Raw genomic sequence first — 13241 nt, 5'->3', positions numbered from 1 at the left:
GTCTTTGATGAGTCGGCGAAAGGTGCGTTAGTTAGAAAATCTGCGTTTAGTTTTGATACGTAATTATAAGTTAGACAGTGGCGAGAATGATTATTTTCTCATCAATATTTCTCTTCAGAATTATTTGAACTTAATTGTACATCTAAACAATTGGCTTACCTGTGCAATGTTTATATGATTAATGATCAGTGTACTGAAATCATGTGTAACGTATGGCTCCTAGTCAATAGATCAGCATTTTCTCTATAGTGACCACCTGTCTATAGTGGCCACATTTCCTAGTGCTGTTGTTGTTTGACATAAACTTTGAACATTTAAATTGTAAGTAACTTTAAACTGCCAGAGTTTCAGCCCAATAAAACACTCTCAGCGCCAGGGTATGAACAGACTGACCAGACAGACGAAAATAAATCCTCGAACAAGGTTCAATCGTATCTTCCGGGTCTGGCAGGAAGTTGTTAAACTAAAATAAGAATGGCTCGATGGCTGATTGCATACAAAGAAAAACAGTTTAACAGTTTTACAGCTTGAAGAAAACAAACGCTCCTACAGTACCTGCACCTGCTTGATAATTATTAAATCGTATGCCCTACTTGAATAAAAAAAGTTCACTGCAATAATAAATGTACCCACATCACAAGGAGCTTATACTTTTTTAAACTTACACCTAGTTATCGTACTGAAAATTGTTAATGACATTACATGAAGTCATTCAACAATTTTCAGTCATGATGAAAATTTTCTGAATGGAAGGTGTTATTATTGTCATTTTCTGAAAAATAGAAGCAAGCTCTGTTTTTACCTAGAATCAATTCACAATACCAGTCCACTTTGGGGGATAATGTACTGTTAAGAGGATGTTCCATTTTTGCGCAGGGGTGATTTGGAACAGTCCAATGTTGCGTGGGAAGGGGTATGGCTGAAATATGCTGTATTTGCTCTTAAGCAAATGTCGGCCTTTCTAGTGTTTCAAAGATATTTTCAAAAGATTCGATAACTTTTTTTTTTAAACAAGACTAAGTCTATGTCAAGTTGACACCCTAACCTTTGTTGTCATCCTTTTATATCACGCAACGTTATCATAATTCTTCTTTCAAGAACGACTTTTTTAAATCGTGGAATTCAACGAGAACTTACCTGTTTCACAGTGATCGCCTTCATAGCCAGGAGCACAAGTGCAGGAGTAACCGTCAACTTCGTCGACGCAGGTCCCGCCATTTTGACAATCCACTCCAACGCAGTCGTCCGTATCTGAAACGTAATATTGGCATTCTCATCATACGCAATGATACATTATGAATATTGTTTCAAAGATATTTTCAAAAGATTCGATAACTTTTTTTTAAACAAGACTAAGTCTATATCAATTTGACACCCTGACCTTTGTTGTCATCCTTTTATATCACGCAACGTTATCATAACTCTTCTTTCAAGTACGACTTTTTTAAATCGTGGGATTCAACGAGAACTTACCTGTTTCACAGTGATCGCCTTCATAGCCAGGAGCACAAGTGCAGGAGTAACCGTCAACTTCGTCGACGCAGGTCCCGCCATTTTGACAATCCACTCCAACGCAGTCGTCCGTATCTGAAACGTAATATTGGCATTCTCATCATACGCAATGATATATTATGAATATTGTTTAAAAGATATTTTAAAAAGATTCAATAAAGTTTTTAAAAAAAAAGACTAAGTCTATGTCAAGTTGACACCCTGACCTTTGTGTTCATCCTTTTCTATTACGCAAGGTTATCATAATTTTTCTTTCAAGAACGACTTTGATAAATCGTAGGATTCAACGAGAACTTACCTGTTTCACAGTGATCGCCTTCATAGCCAGGAGCACAAGTGCAGAAGTAACCGTCAACTTCGTCGACGCAGGTCCCGCCATTTTGACAATCCACTCCAACGCAGTCGTCCGTATCTGAAACGTAATATTGGCATTCTCATCATAAGCAATGATATATTATGAATGTTGTTTAAAAGATATTTTAAAAAGATTCATTAAAGTTTTTTAAAAAACAAGACTAAGTCTATATCAATTTGACACCCTGACCTTTGTTGTCATCCTTTTATATCACGCAACGTTATCATAATTCTTCTTTCAAGAACGACTTTTTTAAATCGTGGGATTCAACGAGAACTTACCTGTTTCACAGTGATCGCCTTCATAGCCAGGAGCACAAGTGCAGGAGTAACCGTCAACTTCGTCGACGCAGGTCCCGCCATTTTGACAATTCACTCCAACGCAGTCATCCGTATCTGAAACGTAATATTGGCATTCTCATCATACGCAATGATACATTATGAATATTGTTTCAAAGATGTTTATATTTCAGCCATACCATAGGATGGTGAAATATATTGTATTCGTAATTTTCTTCTTTCTTTCTTTCTTTCTTTCTTTCTCCTGTCAAATCTTCAGAACACGGTATCTCCGTTGTTCCCTAACCGAATGACTTGAAATTTGGCACAAGGGTAGAGTGGGCCAATACCCCCAGAATTTTTTTTGATTTTTTTCATATATGCCTTTAGAATGATTTTATTAAGGTTTTTTGGTCATCTTAAAACCAAAACTGTATATTTGGGCCCCCTGTACCCTGGTATTATAACCGAATGAGCTGAAATTTGGCACAGATGTGCCTTGATGATTCCCCCATATAAATTCAATATCACTTTTGGTGTACAGTATAACGAATTGCTTATTTTTCCGATTTCTGGGTCTTTTTTTGACCAAAAAAGGACACTTTTGGCTCCTGTACCTTGGTTTTAGAACCGGATGACCTGAAATTTAGTATAGGAGTGCCCTAGACATATGCGCATATGGATTCATTAACACTTGAGGTATACAGTACAACAAAATGCTTAATTTTGCGATTATTTGGCCATTTTATGACCAAAAACGCACACTTTTTGCTCTTGTGCTCTGGTTTTAAAACCAAATGACCTAAATTTTGGTAAAAGGGTGCAGTAGATATTTATTCAAATGACACATGTATAATTTTTGTCATAGACTACGTCAAAATGATATATTTGGGGATTTTTCTGTCATTTTCCAATAGCCAGAGGGGTCAATGACCTTAAGGTCGTTGACCCCCAGCTGCAGATTGCACCTACTGGCATATATGTCTATTTAATCTAATTAGATATGTAATCACAATCACTTAGCCTGAATCTATATCCTAAAGAGGGGGTGGGGGTGGCAGCCAATCAGCGAGCCCGGTGTTATCTGGAAGAGTCCACTCTTACACGGAGGGGTTCATTTTTTAAAAAATTCATCATTGGACTAGTGAAGTCTTTCAGTGGGTGTATTTTTGGACAGGTCTATTTTGCAATTTTACAGAAGGTGTGCTGGAAGAGTCTATTCTCGCACGGAAGGGGGATTTTTTAAAATTCATATTTTGGACTTTGGTGACTTCTAGTTTGTCAAAGTCTTTCAGTAGGGTTATTTTTTGGACTGGTCTAATTTGCAATTTTAAATGGGTGTGCTGGAAGAGTCCATTCTTGCATGGAGGGGGGCTTATTTAAAAATCCATTTTTTGGACTTCAGTGATTATGTCAAAGTCCTATTTTAGCGGATGTATTTTTGGACTGCTCTACTTTACATGGAAGAGTCCATTTTTGCACACGGAAGGGGGATTTTTTTTCAAATTCAGTTTTGGACAGGTGATGATTCAAAATTCAATTTTTAGTGGAAGTGTTTTTAGACTGGTCTATTATACCTTTTCATGCACTGGGACCTTTTTTGCTAAATTCAATTTTGGATTTGGTTTCTTATTCAAAGGGCCAAGGTTTCAGTGGGAGTATTTCTGGACTGGTCTATTGTGTAAATTCACATAGGGTGCACTGGAGTCCATTCTTGAACGGGGGGATTTTGTAAGATTCATTTTTGGGTTAAACCATCATTAGTAAAAGTGATTTTCCAAATGGGTGATTTTGAAATAGTCTATCGTTGCATGGGGAGGGAGATGGCTGAAATATGCTGTATTTGCTCTCAAGCAAATGTCGGCCTTTCTAGTTTTAAAACATCGCTAAAACATACAACAAGTGACCGTAGGTACTAGGTAACACGCTCTGGGACGTAATTATGGTTTGACTGTAAAAAGTAAAAAGATTCTCTTTCTTCGTAAAACTTGCCTGTTTCGCAGTGAACGCCTTCAAACCCAGCAGTACAGTTACAAGTGTAATTGTTGAAGCCGTCGATGCAGAATCCGCCATTTCGACAGGTAACGCCAAGGCAGTCGTCTGTATCTATAAGACAATTTATCATTCTTATAATTAATAAATTATTCTAGAAAACTCAATACTTCAAAGCAAAGACAAATTTATTTTTTCTAGAAAACTAGACAAGTCTATTAAGATTCTCTTCCTACTAAGATCATCGAACCAATCTATTATAGAATACATGGGGCATTTCATTTTCAACTGTCTTCAAAGAAGAAGTCAAACCCCGTAATAGCTACGTAGACTTAGTACCCTATTCTGTATCATTTGTACATTCAACCACTTAATATTTGTATGTTAGAATTTAGCTTATCTACATGTACTTATACCACATTCATTCATGTCATGTATTTACTCTTTCTTCTCTTGCAATTAGCCCAATGGGCATGAATTTGCAATAAACATTATTATTAAGACGTGTCAAATTCATTTTTTGTACATCTATGTCAAAGCTTCCTACATACCAAAAAAAAATCCTATGTTTATACAAATGCCCCTGCAATTATAGAAGTAGCCGCAAGCCCTCCTGTGTAATGTCACCTTTGCTGAGGCACACAAGGTATCCTGACCGTATCTTGTAAAAAATACGAGATATCAACATCGGGATTTCCAGTTTTCCCCATCCCTACCATCTCACCAAATACGAAACCATCCATTTAGCCGTTCTTGTTGTATCTTGTTGACTGGCAATTACACTACTGAAAATATGAATATTTTATGAAGCTGATCAACAAGGCGGCACCCAAGGCGCTAGTAAAACAATGTAGGTTTCAACATCGCAAACCTGTACCACGTCAGTTGCTAGTTATCTTTTTCAGTACAGGGAAGAGCCTGATGGTGTTCCTCATATTATCTTTTGATGGTCTGAGAAACACCCCGTCAATAGTGCGAAAAGTTAAGAGGAACATGCTATGAATGGGGAACACAATTCTTATCGACGGGAACATCCTGTCAATAACATAATATTTCAAGCACACATTTGAAGGTAGCAGGGCACATGTACAGTGTATTTCTTTGAACCTGCAACCACCGTTGTCTATGACAATGATGTAATGGATGTATCAAATAGTAAGGCACAAGGAGCTCCTTCTGAGGCCAAAATTCTTAAAGACAGGGTAGAAAGGCGAATGTGATCATGATTGGCATCGAAGTGTAAACTGTGCTGTGTGACATAGGAATATGTCGGCTGGATGATTTGTTTGTTTGTTTGTTTGTTTATTTTGAAACACCTGGGTAGCCTATTCAGTGCCAATACACTGGTTTTCGATAGGGCCCAGTTTCACATATACATACATGGAAATAAAAACAACTTACAGAGAGAAAAGTAGACATACACGTCGGAACATATAAGTACAACTGAAACATGAAAGACAGATAAATCAAAATCTGGAAAATTTGGATTGTGTGTTTTTTGTTCCATAAATGTGCCTTCTTATCCAACTAAATCTCGAGGTGAGCCAGCTGCAGTTCAGTTGACCTCCGCAGAGCACCATAAATGCCAACATTTGTGTGTTTTAATAGTTTGTAGATTGTAGCCTAAATTCAAATATATCAATTTTTGTATCCATCTATTTAGCTCCCGTTACTATAATGTTTACACTCATAGGTCGAATAATGTGTTCTAAGACACTAATTTATGTTTTCGTATGGCCAAATGTTTCAACATCACTCCTGAATTTCTTTCATCGGCAAAGTGAACAAACAAGTGAATATGAAATGTACGGTTAACACATTAAACAATAGTGGGAGGCAACGTCAGTGGCTATAGTACAACCAAATACTCGGAAAGAGCACCTTTTCCTTGTGTGACTCATCTTTCACGTGAAGTGTGGATTAACGCCCTCATTTTCACGTGTCTGAGGAGGAAGTACTCTCCAAGCAGAGGTTAGGCTCCGGCTGTTTTTCACGTTTTTAATCGTTTTTATCGGACCACGAGACAAAAAAAAATAGTACAAACCACAAACCCCGATACAAACGACTAAAAGAAACAGCCGAAGCCTAACCTCTGCTTGGAGAGTAAGAAGGAAGTGACCGTGTATATGCTTCTCTGTTCTACTACACCTGGTTCAGAATAAGCAAAGCGACATCTCTTGTCTATTTCAAGAATGAACGATATGGATGATACAAATGACAACCGATCAAACGAACAAACAAAGACATTAACAGAAGAGGTCACATGAAAAAAAAATACCTTTCGGCAATGAAAGAAAATGTTGGCATTTTCCTAAGTGAACCAAGCCATACGATCAACCGCATAAAAACGCATTTTCTCAAAAACGCATAATTCTGACCAAAAGAAGAAACTCATAACATACACGAAAGTTGCACAGGTTATATCATTATCAATTAAAAGATAATAACTGTGGCTTACCTTGTCCCGAAATGGGCTCGCCATTTAGCAGTAGAAGCAAAACAAGTGTCCACAGAATACCGATGTATTTCACGCAGGCATTGGAAGCAAAACGGCTCATTTTGCTAAACCGTAACTCACTATTGTACAAAGAACTGATAATGAAGACAGCAGGAGTCTATGATATGGTAGTGTCTATACTCAGCACTGAATTAAGGAATGATCACCAGGAAATGTCCTTGACTTGAAGCAGGACACTTCTGTTTGACTCCCTACTACCCATAGAAAATAGCTTGATGAAAAATTTTCAAACATAATTTGTCGGCCATAAATAAATAGTCAACACACTTTGTCTTTTTTACGCCCAGCATGCTTGGCCTAGCGTATGTAGAATATTTTATTACCTGAATTGGAGCTTATAATATCATCAAGCATTCACGAAAACACCGCATGTGGGGCCTTGTTACAGTGGGATAATTACAAATTGATGCCTAAAGCGATAAAAACAAGTTCGGTAACCTCCAGATATATGACCTGTGATCGTTGACTCGTGCAAAGGGTCACCAGACGTCTGGGCTGACATTCAATAACATGAAATAGCTTGAATGAAGCATTTGTTCCAGTTGAACAAGTGTTACGCAACGTTTACGCAATTTCCATTGTTCGGTTAGAAGGTAACGCGCTTTTCCGATTTGATACAAAGGATAAATATTACGTTTGATTGAATCGTCATTAAAGTCTTAAGTTTTGACTAAACGTCCTCAAAAATCTTAAGGTTCATACTGCGAAAACCTTAAGTTAACGTCCTCTTCGATATGAATTTATACAATGCTTCTGTAATGTCCCATTGAAAGACCCATCACTGGCGTTGGTGTCCTGTATTTTCCGTCTGTGACGTCACAGCACTGTTGATCGATGGAGCTAAAGCGCCCTCTATCCAGTGCATTGGGAACTTCCGATGTAGTTAGAGATGACTCCGGTCGGTCGTTTACGGCAAGATCTTTAAAGCCTCTTAAAGGTCGCAAATTGTGACAGACTAACGTAATACGTCTGAGTTAAATCTTCAATAACCCAGCCAATCCTATCCAAATTCAAATCTTGATGTACAATTTGAACCATCCTCAGCTTTTTTTAATGCACACATAGTCATATAACATGCATGGGCTTCCATTCTGAATGTCAATGGTATTTCTATCTAGTTGCAGATGAGATCCATGACTCAACTTATTAAAAAAACAAGTACATGTAAGTAAGCATACCAATAGGAAAATATGCTTCGTAATAGATACAAGAACTTTGAAATAGATATGCTAAATTTGCTTTATTTCTTTACATTATATACAGCTGAAGATAGTATGGTTTTCGTGTATGAATAACAACAAAAAACTATAATGTTTGGATATCCTAATATGTAATAGGGCAGGGCTAAACAAGTCCACTAGCCCTATTGTCCAGGGCAAGTGAAAGTGCTGTTCGGGCAAGTGCATGTCCTACCCCACTTGTCCGATCGGGCAAGTAAGATTTTTCCATTGATTTTAGTGCAATTTTGATATACTTGTTACTTTTTACAGTAATGACATCAAGCAATTGTCTACAGAGAATTCCATTGCTGGAAGTGAAAATGCATATACTAGTAACAGTGACATTTGAATTTTGGGCAAGTGAAAAATTGGTTCGGGCAAGTAAATTTTTTATGAGCTTGCCCGATCATGAGGACAAGTGGATTTTAGAAAACTTGTTCAACCCTGATAGGGACGTCAACAAATAGTGAAAGTGAAGTGAAAGTGAGCGTGTCGGACGTACACGTTTATTTGTCCTGAGTAATATCGGTCAGCGGTTCAGTGCAGCAGAGCGCCTCATGCGGATAGTAGATAAGTGGACTTATAGATATCGTAAAAATCGAATGCCTGGTTGGATTTTGGGGACAATTTTTTTATCGATTACTGACTAAATGCTCTTGCAATAGAAAGTAAAACATCTCCAGACAAACTGTTTCTCTATTGGATTTGCGCCCATGAAAGTAGCGTTGTACCGAATGGAAGGGCATAATTGGGGTATGAGAACATTTTCACAGCCTCTGCGTGCATGACACCTGATCACTAACAACTGATATGTGACCGCCATGTTTGTTGCCATTGACGTAGGACGCACAAAGTATGTGACAAGGCCGTCGATTGGCCCATTTCAAGGCTCCACATATTCACAGCTTTTGGCACTACTCACTTCTAAATTGCGTAACCGTAAAGCGAAATAGTTATTGTTAAGTTTTTGCCACAAAATTACTAAAGGTGGTATCTCACTGCACTTAAGCTTGGGGCACCGGTGCGGCACTGCGGGGTTCGATCACTGCGCCACTGTTGTTATTTTCCCCAATTTTTTAAAACAATATTTAGATATTGCGTAATGCGTAAAGGTATGGCTTAGAAGACAATAAAATACACAATACGTAAGAAAATTCGCTGCGTAATCTTTGAAACCCCGCAGTGCCGCACCGGTGCCCCAGATGCAGTGAGATGCCACCTTAAGGTGGAACGTTCACAGTACGGCCCCTGAATGACCGGTAACATGACACTACTGTTCACCTCGCTGTGTACGTATGTTTATCTAACAACCGCGACACCTGACACTACCGAGGCAGATACGCCCAATGCTAGTCACACACACTGAGGAACAGTCCAAATGGGAATCTTACAGTTAATCAAGTTTAAAAAAATAATATATCTGTAGACATTCAGCAGTACAATAAGAGATACTCTTCACCCCTATATCAAGCTACACATAAACAGCAAAAGAGCACGGAAAACTGTACAAACTTTGGCAGCAAAAAACAGTGCACACCCTTCCATGCGTGTCATTCTTCTTGGTTTACTCCCAAAGACAAGATGGCAACAGGGACTGGACGTCTCGCAGTAAAGATCGTGAAAGGCCGCGTCGGAGTTCCCTTGCTGTTTTGATCTCAGCTCTATAATCGTGTTTGGTTGACAGAGGGGATCTTCGATTCACTCCAGGGCCCAAGTGCTATGTAAGGCGCCTGACGCACGTACATAACACAGCGACGGTTAACGACTCTTGAACTAGGTAAGTGGACGATTACGAAGAGCTACATGGAAGCATACCTGCAAGCTAAACGTTTAAGCTTCTCGTTAATAACCAAATGTTAAAATGAAATTAGTGAACGTAGCAACCGCTGGATTAAAGTCAGTAACCTTAACGAGAATCTTAAGTAGAGGGTCTCAGGTTACGTTGTTCACAAAATCAAGATTTTCATTACACCTTAATGTTCAAGGTCTGCTGGGCAAAGCTGGTGTGTAATCCCAAAGTGCTTTTATGCCGGCTATATAAATATAGATGCAAAAGGTCGCCATTATCACTAGCATTAGTTGTTGGCATTTTATGTGTATCTAAAATTACGAAACGTGCTTATGTTTCATGTATATTATACATGTAATTATTAGATAACGTTGCATTATACTGTAACTACGTAAAATCTGGATCTGCAAAAAAACATGATTATTTTTGTATTTCATATTCCTCTAAACCTCCCTAGAAAGATGGCTTACTCCGCTCCAGAAACTATAACATTGACACGTCTTACAGATATACGGCCACCGTAGACTCTATACCGTAGTCAGTGGAAACGTTAATGTCGAGGTAACAAACCGACAGTAAAATGTTCCATAAAAATACATGTACTACATGTCTTTAAGTGAGTAGCAAGCATACCAAACCGTGTCTTTCTATTGCATATTTATATGTTCATATCTATACATGTATGTAGGCAAAACATATTTAGTTTTATTACAATTGTTTCGCATGAACAACGAAAACTTTCTCTCATCTTCCACTGAATTAATCTTTCATTACAAAGAGTATGCTTTGTGTCATTTTCCACGTAAAAAGAGTTCTATTATGCTGATATAGTTGTCCCTTCTAATACGTGTATTTGCATTGTAATCTTAGGGTCTTCGGATAAAACCTTCTATGGATGACCCCGCGTATGCACCCGGAGGGAAGGGATACCCACCACCCGGCCAACCCTACCAGAATGACCCTGCCTATGCGCCCGGCGGGGGTGCATATCCAGCCCCCGGGCAACCCTATCAGAATGACCCGGCGTACGCGCCCGGTGGGGGAGGAAATCCGCTCCCTGGGCAGCCGTTCCAAGACGATCCAGCATATCCTGCTCCCAGACACCAGACTGCGCCACCACCCCCTATGCTTGGCCCACCCCCCGGACAGGCATACCCACCCCCAGGGCAGACCTATCCACCCCCTGGACAAACCTATCCACCCCCTGGGCACGTGAATCCACCCCCAGGGCCCGTGAATCCACCCCCTGTGCAGGTGCACGTGAATCCACCCCCCGAGCGGGTATCTGTGCAGGTCTCCGAGGCACCACCTCCGTACTCAGGGTGAGATGACAACTATACACGTCAGAAAGTATCTGGCATCAATATCATTTTTAAAACATATTTTTACTCCAATAGTTTGGACAACAATCTTCAAAATGTTGCAAAACCATACCCTTGACGTGATTTGTAATGAAAGGTTATGCTTAAGAATATGTTGAATATACTAGAACACACAAAAGACACACAGGACAAGTTGTAAAGATACTTTTCTTTTAAAGCATACAATAAACTATATCCAAGCATCGTTTCTATACCTTTCTTATAGAGAGCGAGCCAGCGAGCCCACGGTTGTTACCACTGGCGGTGGAGACAGCGACGCAAACATGGACTTCTGTAGCCGGTGTTGGAAGCGCGAACACCCGCATAAATGGTACTCGCTCAGTGGGAAGGTAAGGTGACAATATCTTACATATCTGAAAATACCAGCTTAAAAAGTCTGGATCTTTGTCGGCGCAGAAGATTCATGTTCTTTTAATGACACAAGCAAGGCTTTGATCCAAGGAAAAAAAAAAACTTACTATTTTCCTCGTAAATTGCTCCATCAACGACACTGAAATACAACAGAATTGTGATAACATATGTAAATTTATCTAGGAAAAATATTATTCAATTAACAAAGTCGTTAGTGCCTATGAAATATACACATGAAAATAAACATTGAACTTCACAAATCAAACTTCTAGTTGTTTTGCAGTGCCAGGTTCCGAACCGGCTGCAATGTTCACTGTGACGTCACCTACCGAACTTGGCTTTATTACGCCCCATTTCCATTATTACCAAGGCATTCACTGCGCTCTCTCTGCGTCCTTAACTTTGACAGATCGATTATAGTATTTTACTCTAAAAAATCTTTTTTATGCTTTGTGCTTTTTCAGTCACATGTTTACATTTTGTCTGATATTCGTGGTTCTCCTGTCGATTGTACAGATGAGGAGGCAGACAGGCTTTAAGTTTGACTCTATACTTCTATTCTGTTGTTGACATGCATTGTACAATGTTCTCGGAATAAAATTCATTCACGTCTATTTTAGGTCGCAGTGAGAGCTCAGCTTCGTGTGGAAAATGGAGCCTAATGCCTAGATAACATTAACAACCCGGGGCTCGATCGGGCACCTTTCGGGGAAAATGATACAAAAGACAGAATGCACAAAACGTAAAAAGGAAAGTCAGGGGCATGATTTGTGTTCATTTCTAGATAAACATTTTTATTTCTCGTTTTCTAGAACAGCCCGGCCGAGCTCCGGTTTGGAAATGTGACCCTAGTTTTACCTAGCGTGAACAGAATAAGATAGATATCTTCGTTGTTTTCCACCTTCCTCCAGGGCTGTGGCTGGATCGTGGTGCTAGTTGTGATGTACTTCTTTGTGGGGATCTTTGCGGTGATCGCATTTCTTGCTTTCGCCATCTTGACATCGTCAAACGACGACCGTCATCATCATCATGGCCGTCATCATCATGGCCGTCATCATCATCATCATCACCATCATCATCATCATGATGATGATTGGGGCTACTAGTGAGTTCAGTTATTCTTTTTTTTAAGAAGATGTAAAAAGCTACCTGCTCATGAAAGAATTTGTAAGCAATGCACAACGAATGCAGTGGAAATTCAATAACTTCATGTATTTGATTTTGTTCAGCTCCAATTAGCCCCATGGGCATGAATTTGCAATCAAACCTAATTATTCTTTTTTAGCATGTCATCCCATCCCCCTCCTTCCGCATTCAAACTACATGCATCCGTGATGATGCAATCACTACAACAAGTCTGGCAATTCTCAAACGATAAATTTAAGATTCATGAATAAACAACTTTTTTTTTACAAAATATCCTACATACGCGAGTAATGCGACGTACCTACTTCTCTGTATTGTATTTGAATGGAATATTCGTTTCAAATTTTGCACATATAATGTTATTTTTCATCGGACATGTCTTTGAAATAGATTCCATTACTACTGTTTTGTGTGTGTGTGTGTGTGTGTGCGTGTGTCTGTGTGTGTGTGTGTGTGTGTGTGTGTGTGTGTGTGTGTGTGTGTGTGTGTGTGCTTGCGTGCGTGTGTGCGCGTGTGTGCGGTCATATAAACATGCAATGCAGTATTTTGATCCATTTCATTAGTTGACTAACTGGGTGTATCTATCTTACAGTGACTAGTATCTGGGCCTACACATGTCGGACACAGAGGTCGAGGATACGGCACATCACAAAAAAGCCAACAGCGGCAGTTCCCACGCCGAATGACTATTTGAAGCT

General features: G+C 39.3%; 3 protein-coding genes across 4 annotated transcripts in view; 2 read left to right on the top strand and 1 right to left on the bottom strand.

Moving 5' to 3' along the window:
- The window catches only part of LOC118409145 (adhesion G-protein coupled receptor G7-like), a 27316-nt gene extending 25057 nt beyond the window's left edge, over positions 1 to 2259 (bottom strand). Inside the window, exons 1-2 of the mRNA XM_035810014.1 lie at positions 2149 to 2259; positions 1811 to 1924 (exon numbers count right to left, since the gene is read on the bottom strand). The gene's annotated coding sequence lies outside the window, so the exon portion shown is untranslated. The remainder of the gene's footprint in view (positions 1 to 1810; positions 1925 to 2148) is intronic.
- The window catches only part of LOC118409729 (3-oxoacyl-[acyl-carrier-protein] reductase FabG-like), an 876245-nt gene that overhangs the window by 190689 nt on the left and 672315 nt on the right, over positions 1 to 13241 (top strand). The window lies entirely within an intron of this gene.
- Positions 9032 to 13235, top strand: LOC118409734 (cleavage and polyadenylation specificity factor subunit 6-like). Of its 2 annotated transcripts, none has more exons than XM_035811015.1 (5): positions 9032 to 9652; positions 10535 to 10986; positions 11252 to 11375; positions 12309 to 12502; positions 13136 to 13235. In XM_035811015.1, the coding sequence occupies exons 2-5, from the start codon at positions 10556 to 10558 to the stop codon at positions 13140 to 13142; spliced, it is 756 nt and encodes a 251-aa protein (XP_035666908.1). In that variant the 5' UTR covers positions 9032 to 9652; positions 10535 to 10555; the 3' UTR covers positions 13143 to 13235. The 2 variants fall into 2 exon arrangements, with proteins under 2 accessions (XP_035666908.1, XP_035666909.1); XM_035811016.1 differs by lacking the exon at positions 9032 to 9652 and adding an exon at positions 9659 to 10225.

This window comes from Branchiostoma floridae, chromosome 2 (assembly GCF_000003815.2).
Source record: "Branchiostoma floridae strain S238N-H82 chromosome 2, Bfl_VNyyK, whole genome shotgun sequence".
NCBI lineage: Eukaryota > Metazoa > Chordata > Leptocardii > Amphioxiformes > Branchiostomatidae > Branchiostoma > Branchiostoma floridae.
The sequence above is the reverse complement of the archived record's forward strand: the minus strand, read 5'-3'. Positions and strand labels throughout refer to the sequence as shown.